The 20915-nt window shown below is 42.0% G+C and overlaps 2 protein-coding genes across 4 annotated transcripts; one reads left to right on the forward strand and one right to left on the reverse strand.

Moving 5' to 3' along the window:
* The first annotated feature begins 1036 nt into the window (after nucleotides 1-1036).
* Nucleotides 1037-5586, forward strand: LOC125545959 (pentatricopeptide repeat-containing protein At4g19220, mitochondrial-like). 3 transcript variants are annotated; one of them, XM_087514011.1, is made up of 4 exons: nucleotides 1037-2768; nucleotides 2976-3977; nucleotides 4477-4609; nucleotides 4697-5586. In XM_087514011.1, exons 1-2 carry the CDS (start codon nucleotides 1112-1114, stop codon nucleotides 3857-3859), a joined length of 2541 nt encoding a protein of 846 aa, XP_087370137.1. In that variant the 5' UTR covers nucleotides 1037-1111; the 3' UTR covers nucleotides 3860-3977; nucleotides 4477-4609; nucleotides 4697-5586. The 3 variants fall into 3 exon arrangements, with proteins under 3 accessions (XP_087370137.1, XP_048565982.2, XP_048565983.2); XM_048710025.2 differs by having other exon boundaries at nucleotides 1037-3977; XM_048710026.2 differs by having other exon boundaries at nucleotides 1037-3922.
* Nucleotides 5587-10819: 5233 nt separating this feature from the next.
* LOC125528899 (two-component response regulator ORR24-like) lies at nucleotides 10820-16228 on the reverse strand. Its single transcript, XM_087514012.1, has 7 exons — nucleotides 16050-16228; nucleotides 15789-15957; nucleotides 15541-15693; nucleotides 12775-13134; nucleotides 12613-12689; nucleotides 11344-12282; nucleotides 10820-11249 (listed from the first exon to the last, which is right to left on the reverse strand). The coding sequence occupies exons 2-7, from the start codon at nucleotides 15934-15936 to the stop codon at nucleotides 11211-11213; spliced, it is 1716 nt and encodes a 571-aa protein (XP_087370138.1). The 5' UTR covers nucleotides 15937-15957; nucleotides 16050-16228; the 3' UTR covers nucleotides 10820-11210.
* Between the last annotated feature and the right edge of the window lie 4687 nt (nucleotides 16229-20915).

The raw sequence follows: 20915 nt of genomic DNA on the forward strand, positions 1-20915 counted from the left end.
AGACATCGTGCAGCTCTTCTTCTAAAGTAACAAAAAATTAGCTCGGTAAGCAATATGGGGCTAAATAAATTACTACATTGTTTCTGAGCATGGAACGGTTCACACTAAATTGAAAAAAAATGTGAAATGCGATTCGAACCACGGCCTCGGGTTTCTCGTAACATAGTTTGGCAACCAATCCATTATCCAAATTATGTGTTACTCACCGAGGCCCTGTGGAGAGGAATCAAAGGCTTGACGATTTAGGTGCAGGGTGGGGCTACCAGTGTCAGAGAGGAAGAGGAGATGGGTGGGTTTAGAGGAATCGACATGGGCCCCGGCAGACGTTGAAGGGCGACAACATGAAGAAGATGGCAGAAGGAGGAGGAAGGCACGCCATCCATTGGATCTAAATGAGATGACCTGAAAAATCAATTCGACTAGTGCTAATTTTTTTAAAGGAAAACCACGTATAGCCAGGAAATTCGTGTAAAAAGGAAACCATGATTCTTTTATGCTGGCATGTCTTTTATAATTTATGGTGAAAACTGAAAAAATATGGGCTTGTATAGTAAAAGCTATTTTCTATTCAGTACTATGCAAACGGTGCATAATGATGCTATTAAGCCCCTCTTATTACACACATGTTATAGAAGTCATGGGTTGTGCCTAAATACAAACTGTGTGTGGTAGCTTTTTGTCGATCATAATCCCTACAGAATAATCATACATGATAAACTACATACTGTCGCATGGATAAATCGTGTGTATACATCGCACATGATACAAGAAGTCTAACTATGTGCGATACATTTTTTAATTGGGAACGCTACAAATCTGTTGTGCAGCGATTTTAGTAGGGATTGAGGTGGATTTAATCCTCTGCACGTCAAAATCCCCTTCTTTTTTTTGAAAGTAAATCCCCTTCAATCCTCTTGACAAATCTGTAACCAAATAAGACTTCACTATTCACTGGGTTGGCCTCCCAGGAAACGTCATCCAAATAACATTTCCGCCTAAAAAACGTGTGAGCTTCACCTCAAAAAAAGAAAACAAACAAGAAAAAACGTGTGACACAGTTTGGGACCCTCGCCCTCGAGCTCCGAGGAGAGCCGCCGCGCTGCGCCGGTGGATGCTACGCCGAGCTCCCAGGCTTCTCGCCGCCGTAAACCTCACCTTCCCCGCCACAGCCGACCTCGCCCGCATTCCCTACCCGGGCCTTCACGTACCAACAGCACTGTTCCACCATGCGCCCGCTGGGGGCGAGGGTGTCGCCCGCCACCTGCTCGACGGAATGCCCCATGGAACACGGGCCAGCTCCATCGTGCGCGCGCTCAGGGACGGCGCGCGCCCGGCCGCAGACGCCGTCGCCGCCCTCCACTGCGCGTCCCTCAAGTCCGGCGCGGTGCTGGACCCGCCCGTGCGCACCTCCCTCCTCACGGCCTACGCCAGGAGGAGGGGCGATGCGTGTGCCGCCCTGGCCCTGTTCGAAGAGGCCGCCCGCCCAGACGTGATCCTGTGGAACGCCGCGCTCGATGCTCTGACGCGGAGCTGCCGTCTGGGTGACGCTGTTGTTCTGTTCCGGCGGATGGTGTGCGTGCTCGGGGCGTTCGATTCGGCCACCATGGTCATCATGCTGTCGGGGGCGTCGCGTGCCAGAGACATGGAGCTTGGGACGGCGCTCCATGCCGCGGCCGTGAAGAGACGCCTCGACACTGACCTGAACCTTCAGAATGCTCTCGTGGACATGTACGCGAAGTGTGGGCGTTTCTGCACTTCGGAGGCTGTGTTTTGGAGGATGCCGTGTTGGGACACCACCTCATGGAATTCTATGATAGGTGGAAGCACGTTCAATGGACTTTCTGAAGTTTCAGCTTGTTACTTCAAGGAGATGATCCGTTTGGCGGTTCAGGCAGATGAGGTGACCCTGTCTTCTGTCCTTTCAGCTGCTTCTCACACAGATGATCCTTTGTCCTTTGGGGAGTCTGTCCATGGCTGTGTGGTCAAGCTTGGTTACGAGGACACTGCATCTTGCTCGGTGGCGAATTCTCTGATAACATTTTATTCAGAGCTTGGATTTTCCAACGATGCGGAGAATGTCTTTGCAGGCATTTCAAGTAAAACTTTGGTATCATGGAATGCTATGATCAAGGGATTGGTGGAGAATGAAAAGGTCAGCGAAGCCCTTTTTGTTTTCCATGAAATGATATGCAGGTACCAGCCAGATCATGCCACTTTAGTGACTGTAATTTCTGGCTGTGCTGACCAAGGACTACTCCGTGAAGGGAAAGAGATCCATGGATATATAGTCAGAAAAGGCCTTCTGCATGAGGAGTCTTCTATAGGAAATAGCTTACTTGGCTTATATATGAAATGCCATCACTCATTTACTGCTAAGCTTTTGTTCAGGACAATGCCAGTAAGAGACCTGATCTCATGGAACACAATGCTTTCTAGTTACTCAAGAGATGTCACATTGGGAGTAGAGGCTCAAGCTATGTTCAAAGAGCTGCTTTCTGAAGGTTTAAAGTGCACTTTGACCGCTATACTTGCTGTTCTATCTTCATGCTCTTGTCCAGAAGACCTTAGCTTTGGCAAAGGAGTTCACTCTGTTATCCTGAAGTATGGATTTGTGAGTGCAGTTTCAGTTGTTAATGCGTTGATGCACATGTACATATGCTGCGGGGACACACTGGCTGCCTTAGCGCTGCTGGAAAGAATAATGTTGGCATCAGATATTATTTCATGGAATACAGCCATAGTAGGCTGTGTACAGAATGGACTACATGGTGACGCCTTGGAAGCCTTTCGGTTCATGCATTCATCTTTGCCACTAAATCCTGACAGCATTACACTAGTTAGTGTTTTATCAGCATGTGGAACTCTTAAACTGCACTCCCTAGGAAAGTCCATCCACTGCATGTCACTGAAGCACTTGCTTGCATGCAATTTGAGGGTGAAGAATGCCCTGTTAACCATGTATTTCCGGTTTGCAGATACTGAAAGTGCCGAGTCAATCTTCTATAGTCCCGGAGATATAAATTTGTGCTCCTGGAATTGTATGATTTCTGGCTTTGCACGGAATAACGATGGCTGGAGAGCATTGCAGTTCTATCAGAAGATTGAAGACTTCGTGCCTGATGAAATGTGTACAGTCAGTATCATCTGTGCTTGCACTCAACTAGGGGATCTTAGATATGGAAAGAGCATACATGGGCATGTGGTCAGGTCTGATCTTCAAAATAATGTTTTTGTTTCAGCATCGCTAGTTGATATGTACAGTAAGTGCGGAAGACTCGACGTTGCTGTCAGAGTATTTGAATCCTCTGCTGAAAAATCAATTGCTTGCTGGAACTCCATGATATCAGCTTTAGGATTTCATGGGCATGGGTTGCGATCAATAGAACTATTCTGCAAGATGATTCAGTCTGGGATGACAGCCACGAGTAGTACTTTTATTGCTCTTTTGTCAGCTTGCAGTCACTCTGGACTCACTAATGAAGGATGGGAGTATTACTACCTTATGTCAGAGAAATTTGGGATTACTCCAACAGCCGAACACCATGTATGCATCGTAGACATGCTTGGTCGTGCTGGTCGGCTGCAGGAAGCACATAAATTTGTGGAGAGTTTACCATCCAAGGAATCACATGGAGTTTGGGGTGCACTGTTAAGTGCTTGCAATAACAAGGCTGAACTCAAGATGGGCGAGTCCATCGCAAAGCATTTGCTCTGCCTGGAGCCTGAAAACAGTGGTTATTATGTGACAATTTCTAACCTATATGCAAATCAAGACATGTGGGATGGTGCAGTCAAAGTTAGGGACATTTTGCAAGATAAAGGATTGATGAAGCCCCATGGTCACAGTATTGTTGGGTAAAGGGTGGCAAAGGAATGGTGGAAGCTATGCTGTCCAAGAAAAAAATCCACTAAATCACCAAAGGTGCACATTCCCTTCACTATTTTCTGTCATGCAGACTCGCTCAAGCACGATGCAGGTATCTGTCTGGTTACACACTTCTCCTCGTATAGTAATTAAGTGATTGAACCTATTTACATAGTATGTCGGATGAATTTCCTCATTTGGCCTTCAAATTTTTGTTCAAATTCTGAACTTCTATAATTGTTATGCTGTTTGTGGCTTGATGATCACTCTTGAACTAATTTTGCAAGTATATTACTGGAGATAAGCAAAACAAAATCAGATTTTAGCCAAAGGTTTTCGTCCTTTAAGCAATAGAAAATTAAATAAAATAAACGGGAGGACAAGCTGTATGTATCATACTACTCTGTTATTATTCTGAGCCAAACAAGCTTATGCCTGTGAGAAAGAAAAGTTGAAACGAAGTATGTTAATGAGCTCAAGTGTTTATATGTCATATTATTATTTTTGGACGCCCTTCATTACCTCATCTAGATTACTTTTCACAAGTGTTACCGGCACTCTAGCATGAAATCCATCTAGTCATTTCTTAAACAACCGTTTATTTCATGTAGGTGGTCCTGTCAACCAGCCAACCACCATAAGCCAACTCTACACCATTCTGCCGACGACCATACAGCTGCAATTCTGAATCTGGCATTCCGGCACTTGACACGGTTTTCCAGGTTCATCAGGTGGCTTCTGCTGGTAAGCTCGATGCTGGTCTGTGCCCTGGCGTCATCATGGGTGTCCATGTGGCTAGTTTCTTTTTCTAATGTTTGTACATTTTTGCAGAAGATGCTAACCAGAGGTTTGTCTGTACGGCAACGCACTCGAGAGCCAAGGAAAAGCAAGATCCAACCGTGTGGAAATTCTGCAATGATGGTACACTGCGTGCCAAAATTCGCAGTTTAGGCGGGCATGCTACAGCTAGTTTTGGATTGATAAATGGAGGAGCAGACAAATTGGGTGGTTATTATTGGGTGTTTGGGCGCAGGCAGGCAGACACGGAGCATGTGGCCGCACTGGAAGCCAGCCTAGAAAAATACTCTGGACTGGACAGCCATTAATCACCACCGTTCTCTCTCTACCACTCCAGCCTGCCTGCTTGCCAGGATCTCTCTCTCTCTCTCTCTCTGGACAGTCCTTTTCTGGGCAAGATTTGTTGTCACTGGGCAGTATTCTCCAGTTATGTTGTGCACATGGGCATGGAGGAAGCTATTGCTAGCTGGGAGCAATACACTAGTACACTAATAGATGTAGTTGTGTGATTCCTGTGCCATATTTGATGCAGCACATCTGATAAAGACAATTGCTTTCTGGAAAGGCAGCTGCTGGCTCTGTCTACATGGGAGAATATATATGTGGCACCTGTGTCTGCAGGTTCTTCTTTTAGTTCCTTTCCACAGTAAGCAAGCTGCCATCTGGATCAGTTCTACCCAAAAAAGGGAACAAAGAATTAGGAGATTTTTAACTAATTTAGAATGATTTTAGTCACATCTTTCCAGAGTGAGAAGTTGCAGTGGATCATTTTACAAAAAGAGGAGACAGATAACTTACAATATTGTTAGTCTCGGGAGGTGAAGATTAATGTACCAGTACCTATGATGTGACATAAAAATTGGTATGAATTTGGATAATGTGGCTAGTTTGGGGTGAATGGAAGCTGCGTAAGATATTGTTTATGCCGATTGCCTAAGCATGACATTGATTAGCTTTGCTAAAGATGTTTGACGTATCATGAAAGAGGAGGGGCGCTTTGGGTATGTATGTTTCATGTAGCAGAGTGCCTCAAATCATTCAGACACATCCTATGTGTGCCATTATTAAAAGCAGATAAAGAGCTTAGCAAGCTTACATAGATCCTAATGTTAATCTGGTTCCTTTCACTTTTGGACGAGAAACCACATCGCATGATCTACACCTTCTTACCCATGTGAAGCTGCACATGTTTGCGGTATAGTGTTTACTAATGAGACCAAAGCCTAACACCACCTTTCGCTCCATTCAATCCTACAGTTTCAAACCCCCTTTTTTTACTTTATGTTCTAACTTAGTTTATTTTCGCGTTCTAATTTGTAGGTTAGCTAAAACTCCTTTTATTCTCGTTTCCTAGCAACAGATAGAACAGACCATTTCCAAATTATGGTTTGGGTGCGAATATAGCTACACAAACAACATAGTTGCGGGGTTGGTAGTGCCTTCCAATTCGCTCCCTGTGGGTTTCAACCCTTAGTCACTATGACCTATCCTAAGACAAACCAAAATTGAATTTACCATGGTCTGTCCCCTCTCACGTCCAGTCAAAGCCCTACACAGATCGGGCCCCATGGATCAGCGCACTGTCTGAAACCATATGCGGGAGGGTCAAAACTAAGCATGCCACTTAAATTCAAGGGTTCGTAGAAGTTCTCAAAGGGCCCACTTAATTCAAGGGTTCATAGAAGTTCTCAAGGGCACGCAGGCATTTTGTTTACGGCTCTGTCAATGGTCGATATTAGAGCACTTCTGCCTCCCTTAGCATATCCTACTTCCACTTAAAACTAAAGTGTTCCTTGGGGGGCTGTCTGGGAACGTTGCTTACTGATGAACTGGTGGCTAAGAGACATGGCCCTTCTAATGGCTTGTGCGCTCTCCGTGGGAAGGGAGAAAACGTTGACCATATCTTTTTCTCATGTATCCCGATGAAGGTCATGTGGGCTAGCGTTAGAAAAATTCATAATTTTACCTAGAAAACCTCTAGCTTCACTGATTTCTTTTGCATTGACCAAAGTGTTCCCTCTTTGCATTGAAACATGATTTGGACATGATTTCGATGCTTTGTTGGTCCTTTTGGACGGCGCGCAATAATATGGCCAGATAGCAACATTTTCAAAATGTCTATATGTCTTTAGTTGTGGCTTCTAGTGAAAAATTGAAGAAAAGCTATGGATGAAGAATATACGGCTGTAATGAAGAGTAACACCTGGCACTTAGTACTCCACCTCGAGGTAAAAACGTGATGGGCCACAAACAAGTTTGTCCCAGGTATAAAGTGTGCCTTGTTACTACAGGTTTCAAGAAGCATTAATGTTTTGATTATCAGGATGCTAACCCTATTGTAAAAGCTTCCACCATAAGAATTGTACTAGCACATATGCCCATGCGTTCCAACAGGGATGAAAAATGATATGTACTTCAATTTAGGAAACATTGGATGCGCAAGCACAACATATCAACTCATTAAGTAGTTTAACTGACACACTCAATAGCCCTAAGGGAACTCCCCACTATATTTGAACTTATAATCATTTGTATTAACCCTAAATCCAGGTTGTGAATGTGCAGCCAATGAACTTACAACATGGCCAAGTTAAAACAATGTCGGATTGCAATTATATATTAAGTTATATCATACTGCCATAGTCTCATAATATACCAACTATCTCATGTTCACCGACAATCCCGTGTACAAAGCATCCAGAGTATTGGGAGTTACTTTTACTTTTTGAGATATGTGAGTTAAATTCTTCCTACTCAACTGTAACAAAATAATTGTGTGTTCGTTTCTCCAGGATAATCAGGACCCACTCCTCACCCTCTATCGATTCTCAGAGCGGTTTATTGTTTTTCATACAACTTGCAAACGTATATAAACTGATGAAATTTAGTGTAAGAAAATAAGAAGCGGTTGTTTAATTTCATAAGCAAACAAATCCTCTCATTTAGGTTTCAAGGGCTCAAGGGCCAAAACTCAACGACCAAGATACAACCTCACACGAAGATTAAATGCATCCAACTGTAGCCAGTGACCACGTGAAGAAGAAGTTTCCACGTAAATATTATATTTTGGCTGCCATGTGGGATAATTGGGCTCGCATACAATGCATCAATTGGAGGAAAGAAAACCCATTGCATGCATTGGCTGGTGTTCTATAACGATCTGCTGGGGAGATTAAATCAAGCATTTTTCATGAATGACCCAAAAATAACGGACATAGTCAGTGCACCTGGCTTAATAATGATGGACGGAGGTAATAGACAGAAGTACGAGCTAGCTCAATTTACTCACTCAAGGTTTTTATTTTTTCAACAAATGTTCAGAATCTTAAAAAATGTCTATATGTCTTTAGTTGTGGCTTCTAGTGAAAAATTGAAGAAAAGCTATGGATGAAGAATATACGGCTGTAATGAAGAGTAACACCTGGCACTTTGTACTCCACCTCGAGGTAAAAACGTGATGGGCCACAAACAAGTTTGTCCCAGGTATAAAGTGTGCCTTGTTACTACAGGCTTCAAGAAACATTAATGTTTTGATTATCAGGATGCTAACCCTATTGTAATAGCTTCCACCATAAGAATTGTACTAGCACATATGCTCGTGCGTTGCAACATGGATGAAAATTGATATGTACTTCAATTTAGGAAACATTGGATGCTCAAGCACAACATATCAACTCATTAAGTAGTTTAACTGACACACTCAGTTGCCCTAAGGGAACTCCCCACTATATTTGAACTTATAATCATTTGTATTAACCCTAAATCTAGGTTGTGAATGTGCAGCCGATGAACTTACAACACGGCCAAGTTAAACAATGTCGGATTGCAATTATATATTAAGTTGTATCATACTGCCATAGTCTCATAATATACCAACTACCTGATGTTCACCGACATTCCCGTGTACAAAGCATCGAGAGTATTGGGAGTTAATTTTTTCTTTTTGAGATATGTGAGTTAAATCCTTCCTACTCAACTGTAACAAAATAATTGTGTGTTCGTTTCTCCAGGGATAATCAGGACCCACTCCTCACCCTCTATCCATTCTCGGAGCGGTTTATTGTTTTTCATACAACTTGCAAACATATATAAACTGATGAAATTCAGTGTAAGAAAATAAGAAGCGGTTGTTTAATTTCATAAGCAAACAAATCCTCTCATTTAGGTTTCAAGGGCTTGAGGGCCAAAACTCTATGACTAAGATACAACCTCACACGAAGATCAAATGCATCTAACTGTAGCGAGTGACCGCGTGAAGAAGCAGTTTCCACGTAAATATTATATTTTGGCTGCCACGTGGGATAATTGGGCTCGCATACAATGCATCAATTGGAGGAAAGAAAACCCATTGCATGCATTGGCTGGTGTTCTATAACGATCTGCTGGGGAGATTAAATCCAACATTTTTCATGAATGACCCAAAAATAACGGACATACTCAGTGTACCTGGCTTAATAACGATGGACGGAGGTAATAGACAGAAGTACGAGCTAGCTCAATTTACTCACTCAAGGTTTTTCTTTTTTCAACAAATGTTCAGAATCTTAGAAAATGTCTATATGTCTTTAGTTGTGGCTTCTAGTGAAAAATTGAAGAAAAGCTATGGATGAAGAATATACGGCTGTAATGAAGAGTAACACCTGGCACTTTGTACTCCACCTCGAGGTAAAAACGTGATGGGCCACAAACAAGTTTGTCCCAGGTATAAAGTGTGCCTTTTTACTATAGGCTTCAAGAAGCATTAATGTTTTGATTATCAGGATGCTAACCCTATTGTAAAATCTTCCACCATAAGAATTGTACTAGCACATATGCCCATGCGTTGCAACAGGGATGAAAATTGATATGTACTTCAATTTAGAAAACATTGGATGCGCAAGCACAACATATCAACTCATTGAGTAGTTTAACTGACACACTCAGTTGCCCTAAGGGAACTCCCCACTATATTTGAACTTATAATCATTTGTATTAACCCTAAATCTAGGTTGTGAATGTGCAGCTGATGAACTTACAACACGGCCAAGTTAAACAATGTCGGATTGCAATTATACATTAAGTTATATCATATATACCAACTATCTCATGTTCACCGACAATCCTGTGTACAAAGCATCCAGAGTATTGGGAGTTAATTTTTTCTTTTTGAGATATGTGAGTTAAATCCTTCTTACTCAACTGTAGCAAAATAATTGTGTGTTCATTTCTCCAGGGATAATCAGGACCCACTCCTCATCCTCTATCGATTCTCGGAGCGGTTTATTGTTTTTCATACAACTTGCAAACGTATATAAACTGATGAAATTTAGTGTAAGAAAATAAGAAGCGGTTGTTTAATTTCATAAGCAAACAAATCCTCTCATTTAGGTTTCAAGGGCTCGAGGGCCAAAACTCTACGACCAAGATACAACCTCATGCGAAGACTAAATGCATCTAACTGTAGCCAGTGACCGCGTGAAGAAGCAGTTTCCATGTAAATATTATATTTTGGCTTCCACGTGGGATAATTGGGCTCGCATACAATGCACCAATTGGAGGAAAGAAAACCCATTGCATGCATTGGCTGGTGTTCTATAACGATCTGCTGGGGAGATTAAATCAAGCATTTTTCATGAATGACCCAAAAATAACGGACATAATCAGTGCACCTGGCTTAACAATGATGGACAGAGGTAATAGACAGAAGTACAAGCTAGCTCAATTTACTCATTCAAGGTTTTTCTTTTTTCAATAAATGTTCAGAATTTTAAACAATATTTGCATTTGTAAAAATTAGTTTATTTTTAGAAATGAATCCTTTTTTCAAAAAAATTCCAAAAATTCAGAAATAGTTTATTATTCCAAAAAATCACTTCTTTTCAAAAAAGTTTGAAAACTCAAAATGGTTTAAATATTCTGCTGCAATTTTTACAAGAAAAATCGAAGAACTACGGTGGCAGACGTTGTTAACTCACGGGAGGTCACGTGATTGGTTCCACACACGCACAATTTTTTGTTAACTGTTTTTTATGTTTTGCCACTGCTGTTTGTTTCTTTAACTCCTGCGCTACAAATATTCCACAAAAGTTAGCTTTTCATACTAGCGAGGAGTGCGGGCACAACACCCACTGGTTGCTGGTTCGATTCCCACCCGGACACCTTTTTTTATCTTGTTTTTCGACTGGCTAAAGAGAAATCTCGCACGAGAGGATTTGCAGCGAACGAAAAACATTAGTCCCATGTCGGACGAAAAAAGATCTGGATCCCATCACAAACGATAAAATGTGGAGAAACAATTCTCCCTTTAATATTTGGTAAAGATAAATATAAAGATTACGCACAACAGTCTCCAAGGGATGGTGTTTATGCTTGTTGTGCAGAACACGCCAATTCTCAATGTTATGCTAAAGAAAGTGTATCTCAAACAACCATTGGTATATGAAAATGGCTACACATATCACTATGTTTGCAAACTTGTCAAAGCACTCTATTGCTTTAAAGAGCCCCCTCGAGCATGAGACTCTTCATCAAGCATCTCATGCGTTGGGCAGGCTAACATACAGAACTATCATGCTTCTTCCACGATAGGATCATCTCCCGTGAAATCCTACATTGAGAGAAAAGTGTTACTTAAATACACATGTCCAACTCAACAATTCATATGCAGCACATAGATTTATACAAACGAGAAAAACTCTTACTTCCAGGTTCATGTTGGAAAATATATCATCCACTGAGAAGGCATTGATTTCATTCAGTTGATCATTAAGAGGTTGCTGATCAAGTGTGCCTTCTTGCATAGGAAGAATGCTAGCTCCATCCCCGCCATCAAGTAGCTGAGTCAATGAGAAGAAATCGTCTGTCTGAAGGTTGTGAAGCATCGAAGTAGTTCTTTCACTATTGACCAGATGATTATCTTTAGTTGAAGTTCTACTTGCATCAAGTGCAGAGCTACCATTCAACATCGTTCCTACTGAGCTTGTGTTGCTTGCCATGTTGAATGGTGCCATCTGCTCAGTGAAGCCTCCCGCTAATGTGGTGTTGCTTATGAATGGTGCCTTTTCATTTTGCAGAGGCAACCGACCAGATGACATTGCATAGCTCTCTAGTTGGTTGATCTGTGGGAAGTTCACCTGTGATGCGACAAGAGACCTCCCGCCACCAACTGTTGTATTTGCAAATGAACTTTGACAATTGGAAGGGGTTTTGCCTTTGCTTATCTCCATTAGCTTGCCACACATGAGGTCAGCATAGGAATTACTATAATTGAATGAAGGAAATTCATCTAACATTATCTCATTGGGTATGTTGTTGTATAGGCTAACGGGAGGGTCACCAAAACCTGTGAATCTTCTTGCATCCGATGGTTGTTTCCCAACATACCTCAGCATTCTACCATCATGGAGGTATGACCCCATGTCGAAGTTGCTTTGGGTGTTCATCGCCGGAGCCAAGTGACCTGTTGCACCATAGTTGTTTGTACTCCAAGAGGAAGTGTCGCTAGAGGACGCACTCCATCTTCCATGTTCATGATTATGCATGAAATTACCCTTGTTGTTCATGTTGTACGATGAGTTCCATCTTTCATATGCATCACCAGAGTGATTTGAGTTGACTTTTTTTAAGTGCAATCTATACTTCTGAAATAAAAAGATAGACAAAATAACAAGGTATGAGATGGATGCTCATCGGAAAAAAAATAACAGTAAATATGTGAGTACAAAAAGAACTAATGATGTTGCATGGGTAAAAATACTCCTAAAAATATGAGGCATGCATTATATGAGATAAGCCTCGCAGTTTAAGGGAAACATTTAATTAAAATTACACTTCATGATAGTTGCATCACTAGAGCTTTGACTGATATCTTCCCCGGAAAATACAAGCTTGCACTTATATATGACAAAGTGTTAGACTACGAATAATAGTAAGAAAAACATAGAAATTAAGCATAAAGGTCGAAAGTAAACCTGTAGATGACTCGCGATATTCTCTCTACTGAGGTAATCCACATTCATCAGCTCCAATACCTTTTTTGGAACAGCCCCTACAATTATGTAATAAAAAATTATAATGAAAAGATGGAGCAGCCAACATTGTCAATGAATAAGGCACAAGATGTGAATTCTTACTATCAAGGCCGATCTGGTTGATAGCTTCTAGAAACTTGTTATGCAGCTGAATTGTCCATGTCACCCTGGGCTTTCTGTGGGTGGCGGATACACATGTGCTTTCATTGTGCTTGTTAGAATCATCTCCAACATTTCTCTTATTCCCCGATAACTTACTCTTGTCAGCAGTCGCTGGTTGAACTCTCTGGACATCACTGTCATGATCGCTGATGTGGCTTATTGCTTTGGGATTTCTCCACCTTTGAACATGTTGCCATATGTTTTTTAGCTCATGGGTATGGACTGGCTTCACCATAAAGTCGGATGCGCCTTGTTCTATCCCCTTCATCACAACCTTCTTGTCGCAATCGACGGATAGCACTGCATGCCATATGACCAATGACTTAGATTTAGAATTTAGAAATTCACAAAACTCTATGAAGTGTACATATGTTTTGGTCAAAGTGCCTATAGACAAAAAAAAGCATTTCAATGTTCAATTTTATAATTCTGCTTCAATGCAGACTAAATGGGAAAAATTTCACACATTCAATATGAAGATACAAAAATAATGGCTGAAACAATAACAGTAACACAATGCCTAAGCCATATCACGACATGTTCCGCGTAGGGAAAACACATCATCATGTCTAACTATTGGTGAACCTGAAGATCAAGTAATATTATTGGCAGTCAACCATGTTTCTCTAGCATACTAGGTAACATCTATCGGCCCATGTAATGCTCTAAGCATTTTAAGTGATCACACTCATATTAGTTTTTAAATGTTAAGCACCATTGTCAATAGCTTTTTTATTGCAACTAGCTAATTGTCTGTGCTTGCCATGGGGGCATACATATTCTACGTGATAATTTTCATGATTAATGTGGTCCTCACGTCCAGTGCTTGATGATACTTTTTATAATTAATGTGATACTCCTATCCAAAGAATGATACTCTTCATAATTAACATGGTCCTCTCGTCCAATGCTCGATGATACTTTCCATAAATTAATGTCTAGATAATTGACATGTGTAAATAACTATGTAGCTAATTAATTGCATGCAGCTGTGGGCGAGGCGGAGATTGGGCAAGAATTATCTGGGACGATTTTTGGGCATTAATAGTAGAGATTCAGGAAAATAAGTACGTGTGGTTGCACTTTCTGTGAATGTAATTTGACTATAAATTAGTGTGCTGGTTCAAAGTCAACAAAAATGCAGTATTGTAGGTATTACCCATGGTTAACCTACTGGATGTATGTACTTAAAAGTGACACTCCTACTTTATATGCTATTCTCGAGAGTAAATAGTCATAAGGAGTAACAACTTTAAGGAGAATGAACATGAGTAGTAATCTCAATCTTAATAATATCAATACAACATAGGTATTTCTTAATTGTAGTATTCATGAAACCCCTAGCAAACAGATGTGGTGCAATTGTGTACTTTGTGTGATTGGTAGAACACGAATTTTAATATTAGCTTTGGAAACAACTAAATATAACTTGGTCATATTATGAAATATGAATAGATTATAGTTTTCGTTCTTATTGGTAGGATCTTACAACTAATTGAGATGATATAAAATTAAATTCTAGATGTTCATAAATACAACCAACGAACACGTGGATAGTGGGGTCTACATTACATTGGAGTGATAGAGACTCTCACTAAGCCAAACTACACATTTATAAAATTAAATTGTGGATAGTCCATAAAAGACGCCCATCGAACATGTGGATGTGGAAACTATGTTACATTGGAGTGACACAGACTCTCACTAAGACAAATTAGCCATTGGAGTGACCATGTCTCTAGCCTACTAAACACTATCAACCTAATTATTAAAAACAATAATTGGGATCTCATAATCACGTGCTATCCACGTTTGTTCCCCTTTCCCACCATCCATCCGATCTGATGGATGGATGGTTAGATATGATCCCATTGTTTTGGGCTAGAAACCGACACTGCATCCCCTACTAACTCATGTGTCGCTCCACCTCCGCTCTCCCGCCGCACTTGCCATCCGATCGGACGGATGGCTGGATAGGATGCCATTGGTTTGGGCTAGAAACCGACAATACGTCCCCTACTAACTAATGTGTCGCTCCACCTCCGCTCTCCCGCCCCACTCGCCATCCGATCGGACAGATGGCTGGATAGGATGCCATTGGTTTGGGCTAGAAACCGACAATATGTCCCCTACTAACTCATGTGTCACTCCACCTCCGCTCTCCCGCCCCACTCGCCATCCGATCGGACGGATGGCTGGATAAGATGCCATTAGTCTGGGCTAGAAACCGACAATACGTCCCCTTACTAACTCATGTGTCGCTCCACCTCCGCTCTCCCGCCCCACTCGCCATCCGATCGGACGGATGGCTGGATAGGATGCCATTGGTTTGGGCTAGAAACCGACAATACATCCCCTACTAACTCATGTGTCGCTCCACCTCTGCTCTCCTACCCCACTAGCCATCCGATCGGACGGATGAACGGTTAGATGGAACCCCGACACCCCGTTGGTTCGGACTCAATGGGGATCCCGTTCTTTAGAACTCTTCCAGGTTAGAAATAGAGTGCGGGTGCCGTGCATGTGTACGTGGCTTCATAAAATCGTCCTAAATATATAGGATCTCACATGCTGCCCAAAGAAATTAATATCCTCTCAGGGTAACTCCAAGATTGAGGAGTAAAAGCACGTTGTTAAGAACAATTGTCAATGCTCATGGATGCAAAACACAAAAGTTGGACTTTGGATTGAGAGCTGTGAGAGTACTGATGACGGGCAGATTCATCTCGAGGCGGATGAGCTCGAGGAGCTTGAAGCCGTCCATGTCCGGCATGCGCACGTCGGTGATGACGAGGTCGAACTGCTGCTTCCCTGCCATGAGCATCCTCAGCGCCGTCTTTGCATCCATCACCGTCGTTGCTGCATAGCGGCAAGCATTATTCGCGAGAAACAAATAGATCACAAGGCATCGATTCTAATGGACTATGGCGAAGTGGAGGGATCAAGAGACTCACGTTGGTACTTGCAACGGCGCAAGAGGGCTTCTAGTACTGTGAGGCAGACACGGTCGTCGTCGACGACGAGGATGCGTAACCCCTCCGGGAACTTGTCCTCCGCCGCATCCTCCATCATCTGCCTTCGGTCCCCACCCATCGTGGCCATGTTCTCCGAACTTCTTCCCACCTGGAAAAGAAAATGGCATCAAGAAAAATACTGAGTAAAAAACAAATCAACAGAAACCTCACAGCCATCTAGCTAAGAACACAACCCAAAACCTCTATTAGCTTCCTCGTCTCAGGACACAACTGAAGTTAACGATCCGGATTTCAGAGGAGTGGTGAGAAGGGCTGGAGGATGCAGGGCGTCTATTTATAGGGGTAGAGGGGTCAAGGGAAGGAGTGGAAGTCTTGCGGTCCAGAGTGTGCATGCGCTAGTTTCTACTCCTTAATTTCTGCAGCTAGGCCATTTGATCTGGCGATGTCAATGTGCGTGTCTTCTTGTGCAATCAGCCCATGGTTCCTTCCATGAGAGGTGAGCAAAACCACGGGTTGTGTTGCCGTTTTTTGCTTTTGTTCTTTTCTCACCAAATGTTTAATGCTGGAACACAAATGTTATGATCTTGAATTACAAAAAGGAGAGGCTCCTGCTTCCTTTGACCGGGAACAGACAGAGCGTTCATGTCTCAATCGTCAGATTCCTACCTACCTTTGCATGGCAACGTGAGAATGTGAGGGCCTAATATAAACTCAAGGAGTGGAAGTCCTTTTCCACTTATCACTTTGTGGAAAAATAATATGACAAGGGCATTTTTATCTGAAGAAAAACACTTCAAGAAGATAAGTTCAAGGGTGTTTCAGACTAGGGAGTACCGGATGCACCCTAGCTAAGGACGAGAGTAAGTGAGTCGTAACACACAAATTCGAACCAAATGATTGCTTATTATGAGGTGTCAGGCCTATGTATTAAGAAAAGAAAGAAATATATCGTTTACAAAGAAGGGAGGAAGAAATACAGGGATAGAAGAGTGGAGTTCTTGTGGTCCAGGGGTTGGATGTCTGTAGTTTCTGCCATTTTTATTTTCATTACTCTCCATAAAAAAAATCAGTTTTTCTTCCCATTCCAGTGTCAAATGTCAACTTTCTTGTGGTCCAACGTTGGAGCTAGATGATATCGTCTGTATTCCAAAAGAGGCTTTTGGCGATGTTCAAGTCATATCTCAAATTAATACCTCACCTTTATTCTCATGAAATTTGTTTTGGTGCACCGAAAGCATATGTTCATTGTCTCACTATATATATATAAACTAATAGATGATCCATTGAATGAGTTAGGCAATTTGGAGGCCCGGCCCAGTGAACCAAGATATTTTTAAATGATAAAAAATCCTATTTAAATTTTTTAATATATTCTGAAATAGTTTGACTTGTAATTGATGTATTTTACATATGTGTAAGCTTCTCTTAAAATATACTTTACCATGTATGTAGATTTGTATGCATGTGCTGTTTGCTATTTCTAAATGTAGATCTTGGTCCTTTTGTGTACATGAAAATTTCTAGGTGCAGTAGATAACATCTTATGATCATTTCCAACAAAAATACACCTCAACTATTTTCAAAAACCCAGACTCGACGGAGTCCAGGATCCGATCAAACTTTATCGCAATCAGTTTGAAGCAATCACAAAAGGAAACATGACAATGCATACTGATTCTGAGCGCATCACGCATAAATAGAGAAGCAATGAAAAAAATTAATTTAAACTGTAAGTGTTGGACCAAAATGATATGGTGTGATTTGGACGAGTGGAACTCCCAACCACTTAAAACACATTCTTGAAGAAGTAGGCATGCGATGGCTGCCGTTTCTTGTTCTTTTTTGCAAAATATTAGAGATCAATGATATCCTGTGAACTTCCCTACAGCTCGCATTATTCATGGACATGAATAATTATATTATGAAATGCCAACATATGATCTGACAAATCCTATTAAAATGATTTAAGGGATGCGGTAGCGCTTACTATCATTGTGGAAAAATGCTTAAAAATACCTGGCCAATGGAGATGAAAGGAGTCAATGTGCCACATGACAGTTGGAGATGAAAGAACACAATGTGCCACATGAGAGAGGGGAAGAAAGGAGTCAAAGCGCCACTCGACAAAGAGAGATGAAAGGAGTTAGCACACCACGTGAAAAATGGAAATGAAATGATTCAACCCGACACATAACAAATGAAGATGAAAGGAGATAATGTACTATGTGACCAATATATGTCGTAAGAATAAAAAAGTTTGGATTTGGAGGGCAAGATTGGAACCCAATGATTTCTATATAGAAAGACCTAGAGGCACCACTTAAGATCATTGCTTTAAATGGAGTCCAACATGATGCATTGATATAATGGTTTTCTCTTTTTAGGAAATTGTTTTTGAAGAAGATGATGACCCACCCAATGGAAATGGAAAATTTCTAATTTTTACGATGATGTTTGACGTTTGACTCTGCATAGGTCGGATACTATACCCATACAACGAATCACCTCATGGGTCCTGTACCATTGTATGATGCCCTTACGGGTACTCTAGAGATACTCCACTAAGATCCACCCCAAATTTGGTGATGTCAAATTGTTGGGAAACATAGTAGAAGACCAAAAATCACCCTACGATCAAGATTCCGGATCACTATGAAGATGCATAGAAGGTTAGATGGGACTGTCACCAACTTTGAGTTGCAGTGGAAGAAGAGTTAGTGTAGATCGTTCTTGAAGTCCCTCGAACCGTCCAGGATGATCCCTTGAACCGAATACTGAAAGCACGGGCTCTCTATGGATTGCACGCGTACGGGCTTCACGATTTGGCAGAGCTTCGCCATGCAAAGTTTAGCATCGCCTGATAATTAGGGAAGGGAGGAAGAGAACTACACATGGCTTCTCTATTATCTGGATTAGAAAAATCTAGAACAACTCTAAACTAGAATTAGAGCTAGAGAAGGGGCGCTCGAGGCAAAGCGACTTGTCTTTCTAGGGGGCCCCTCTCATATATATATAGGTGTGGGGGAAGGGTAGGCCGACTTGGAGGAGGAGCCTCCCTCCCTTGGTGCATCGACCAAGGAGGGGGAGTCCTCCCTCCAACCCCCTCCCCCTTTAGCTTGTCCAAAAAGCTAATAAGGGGCGCCTCCACTATTGGGCCTAATAACTTTTCCCATTAGGCCTTTATTATTTTCCTTACCCATAGCCTCTAAATAAATCCTAGGGGCCTGTTAATCAATATTTGAGCCCTCTATATTAATATTAGGTTCCTAGAAACATTTTCTGTTTATATATTTTCCCAGTATTACCCGAGACGCTTCCGGTTTCTGTTGAAACTAGTTCTTTTATTGCTGAAACAATTCTGATAATATTTTCATTCCTCACTCCACTAGAAATCATCAGATCGTAATTCCTTGTACACGTGGCATAGGCGGGCGGAGGAGGAGAAGCAGGCGTTTATGTGCCCACTTCTCATGCTCTTAGTGATGTGTGAATGACCCCACCTTATATATTGGTCCAACTCACCCTCCACAACCGAGGTCGGATTAAACTTTTCACACTCTCTTGTCGACACTAGTAGAAAACAGGGCTTTGGTCCAGGCCGGGCCAGCCCGTTAGTCCCAGTTCAGTCACGAACCGGGACCCATGTGGGCAACAGTCCCGGTTCATGAGGCTAGGGGGCCGGCCAAGCCTCGTGGGGCATTTGTCCCGGTTTGTCTGGACCCTTTGGTCCCGGTTCCAGACACGATCCGGGACCAATGGGCCTCGCTCCTGGCCCACAACCATTGGTCCCGGTTCGTGGCTGGAACCGGGACCAAAGGGGGTCCTTTAGTCCCGGTTCTAGTCACGAACCGGGACCAATGAGATGCCTATATATACCCCCTCGCCCGCGAGCAGAGCACTCCACTGCTCTGTTTTTCTGGCCGGCCGTTGGAGAGTTTGGTGGTGCTCTAGCTCACCTCCTATGCACATGAGGTGTTCGATGAAATGCCCGAGCCATACTTAAGCTTTCTCCTCTCGAAGCTCCTTGTCCAAGCTCCATTTTCCTCGAGATTTGTCTAGGTTTGGCGGTCCGTCCTGTCCCGTCCCCGTCCTCACCGCCATCGATCGCCCGTGCTGATCTCGTCGTCGGCACCACCGTGGTGAGCCTCTTGATCTTATCTTCTTTCTAAAAGAAAAAATTTCTTACTTGTATGATTTAGATAGATACTTGTGTAATTTTCTTACTTTTATTATTGTTTGTTATTATATAGTGCGATGGTTTTGGTATTCGCCTCCGTCGGCCCTCGTCCTGTCTATGATTCGGATGTGGTACATATAATCTTTTATAACTATTTGGTTCATTTATTGTTTATGACAATTATGCCGACCAATGTGACATAGATTTTTTTATCTAGGAGGTATGTGAACCGGAAATTCCAACCGACCCTAGTGTCGAGAGGTTAAATTTAGTTGAAGAACAAAACAATTACTTGAAGGAAAAATTAAAAAACATTGAGGAGGAGAAGATGATATTGTTGCATGTTGCGGATGTCGTCGATGATCACAAGATCAAGATGGATGCAATGCGCTTGAAGATTAGAAAGATTAGAAAATATGTCATTCATACTGAGGCTTGGTATCATTATGTCGTTGGATCAATTGTTACCTTGGTTGCGATTATGATCGCATTTGTTGTTGCATTGAAATATTTTAGATAGTTCCAATGTATGGTTCAATTAGATGCTCTGGAGAGCTATATGTTGTTCAATGAGAACTATGTATGTACTTCGGTTTTAATGTGATGATGAAATTCTATTAATTTGGTCACTTATCTATTCATGATGTTCTGTAATGGTTTTTGACACACTTAATTATATATAATGCATGCAGATGAACCGACAATGGATGCATGGTAATAGACGCACCTCCGAGTACATTGAGGGCATGCATAATTTTCTCGCGATGGCTGAGGCAAACAAGCAGAATGGTTTTGTGTGTTGTTGTGGCACCCGATCCGCATGGAGCAGGGGCCTTCGCACGTCAGCCCAGGATAACACCTGACGCACGACAGGTCCATGATATAGCATTCCAGGTACAAGAATATTCATCAAGTACATGTATAGAAGA

Source organism: Triticum urartu, chromosome 3A (genome assembly GCF_056163025.1).
Source record: "Triticum urartu cultivar PI428250 chromosome 3A, HENAU_Tu73, whole genome shotgun sequence".
Lineage (NCBI taxonomy): Eukaryota > Viridiplantae > Streptophyta > Magnoliopsida > Poales > Poaceae > Triticum > Triticum urartu.

Excerpts from the sequence above, each read along its gene's own strand:
- LOC125545959 (XM_048710025.2), top strand. The coding sequence starts at position 1,112 with ATGCTACGCCGAGCTCCCAGGCTTCTCGCCGCCGTAAACCTCACCTTC.
- LOC125528899 (XM_087514012.1), bottom strand. The coding sequence starts at position 15,936 with ATGGCCACGATGGGTGGGGACCGAAGGCAGATGATGGAGGATGCGGCG. Across the intron at positions 15,694-15,788 it reads GCGCCGTTGCAAGTACCAAC|CAACGACGGTGATGGATGCA; the intron begins GTGAGTCTCTTG and ends GCCGCTATGCAG. Across the intron at positions 13,135-15,540 it reads GATGAATCTGCCCGTCATCA|TGCTATCCGTCGATTGCGAC; the intron begins GTACTCTCACAG and ends TATGGCATGCAG.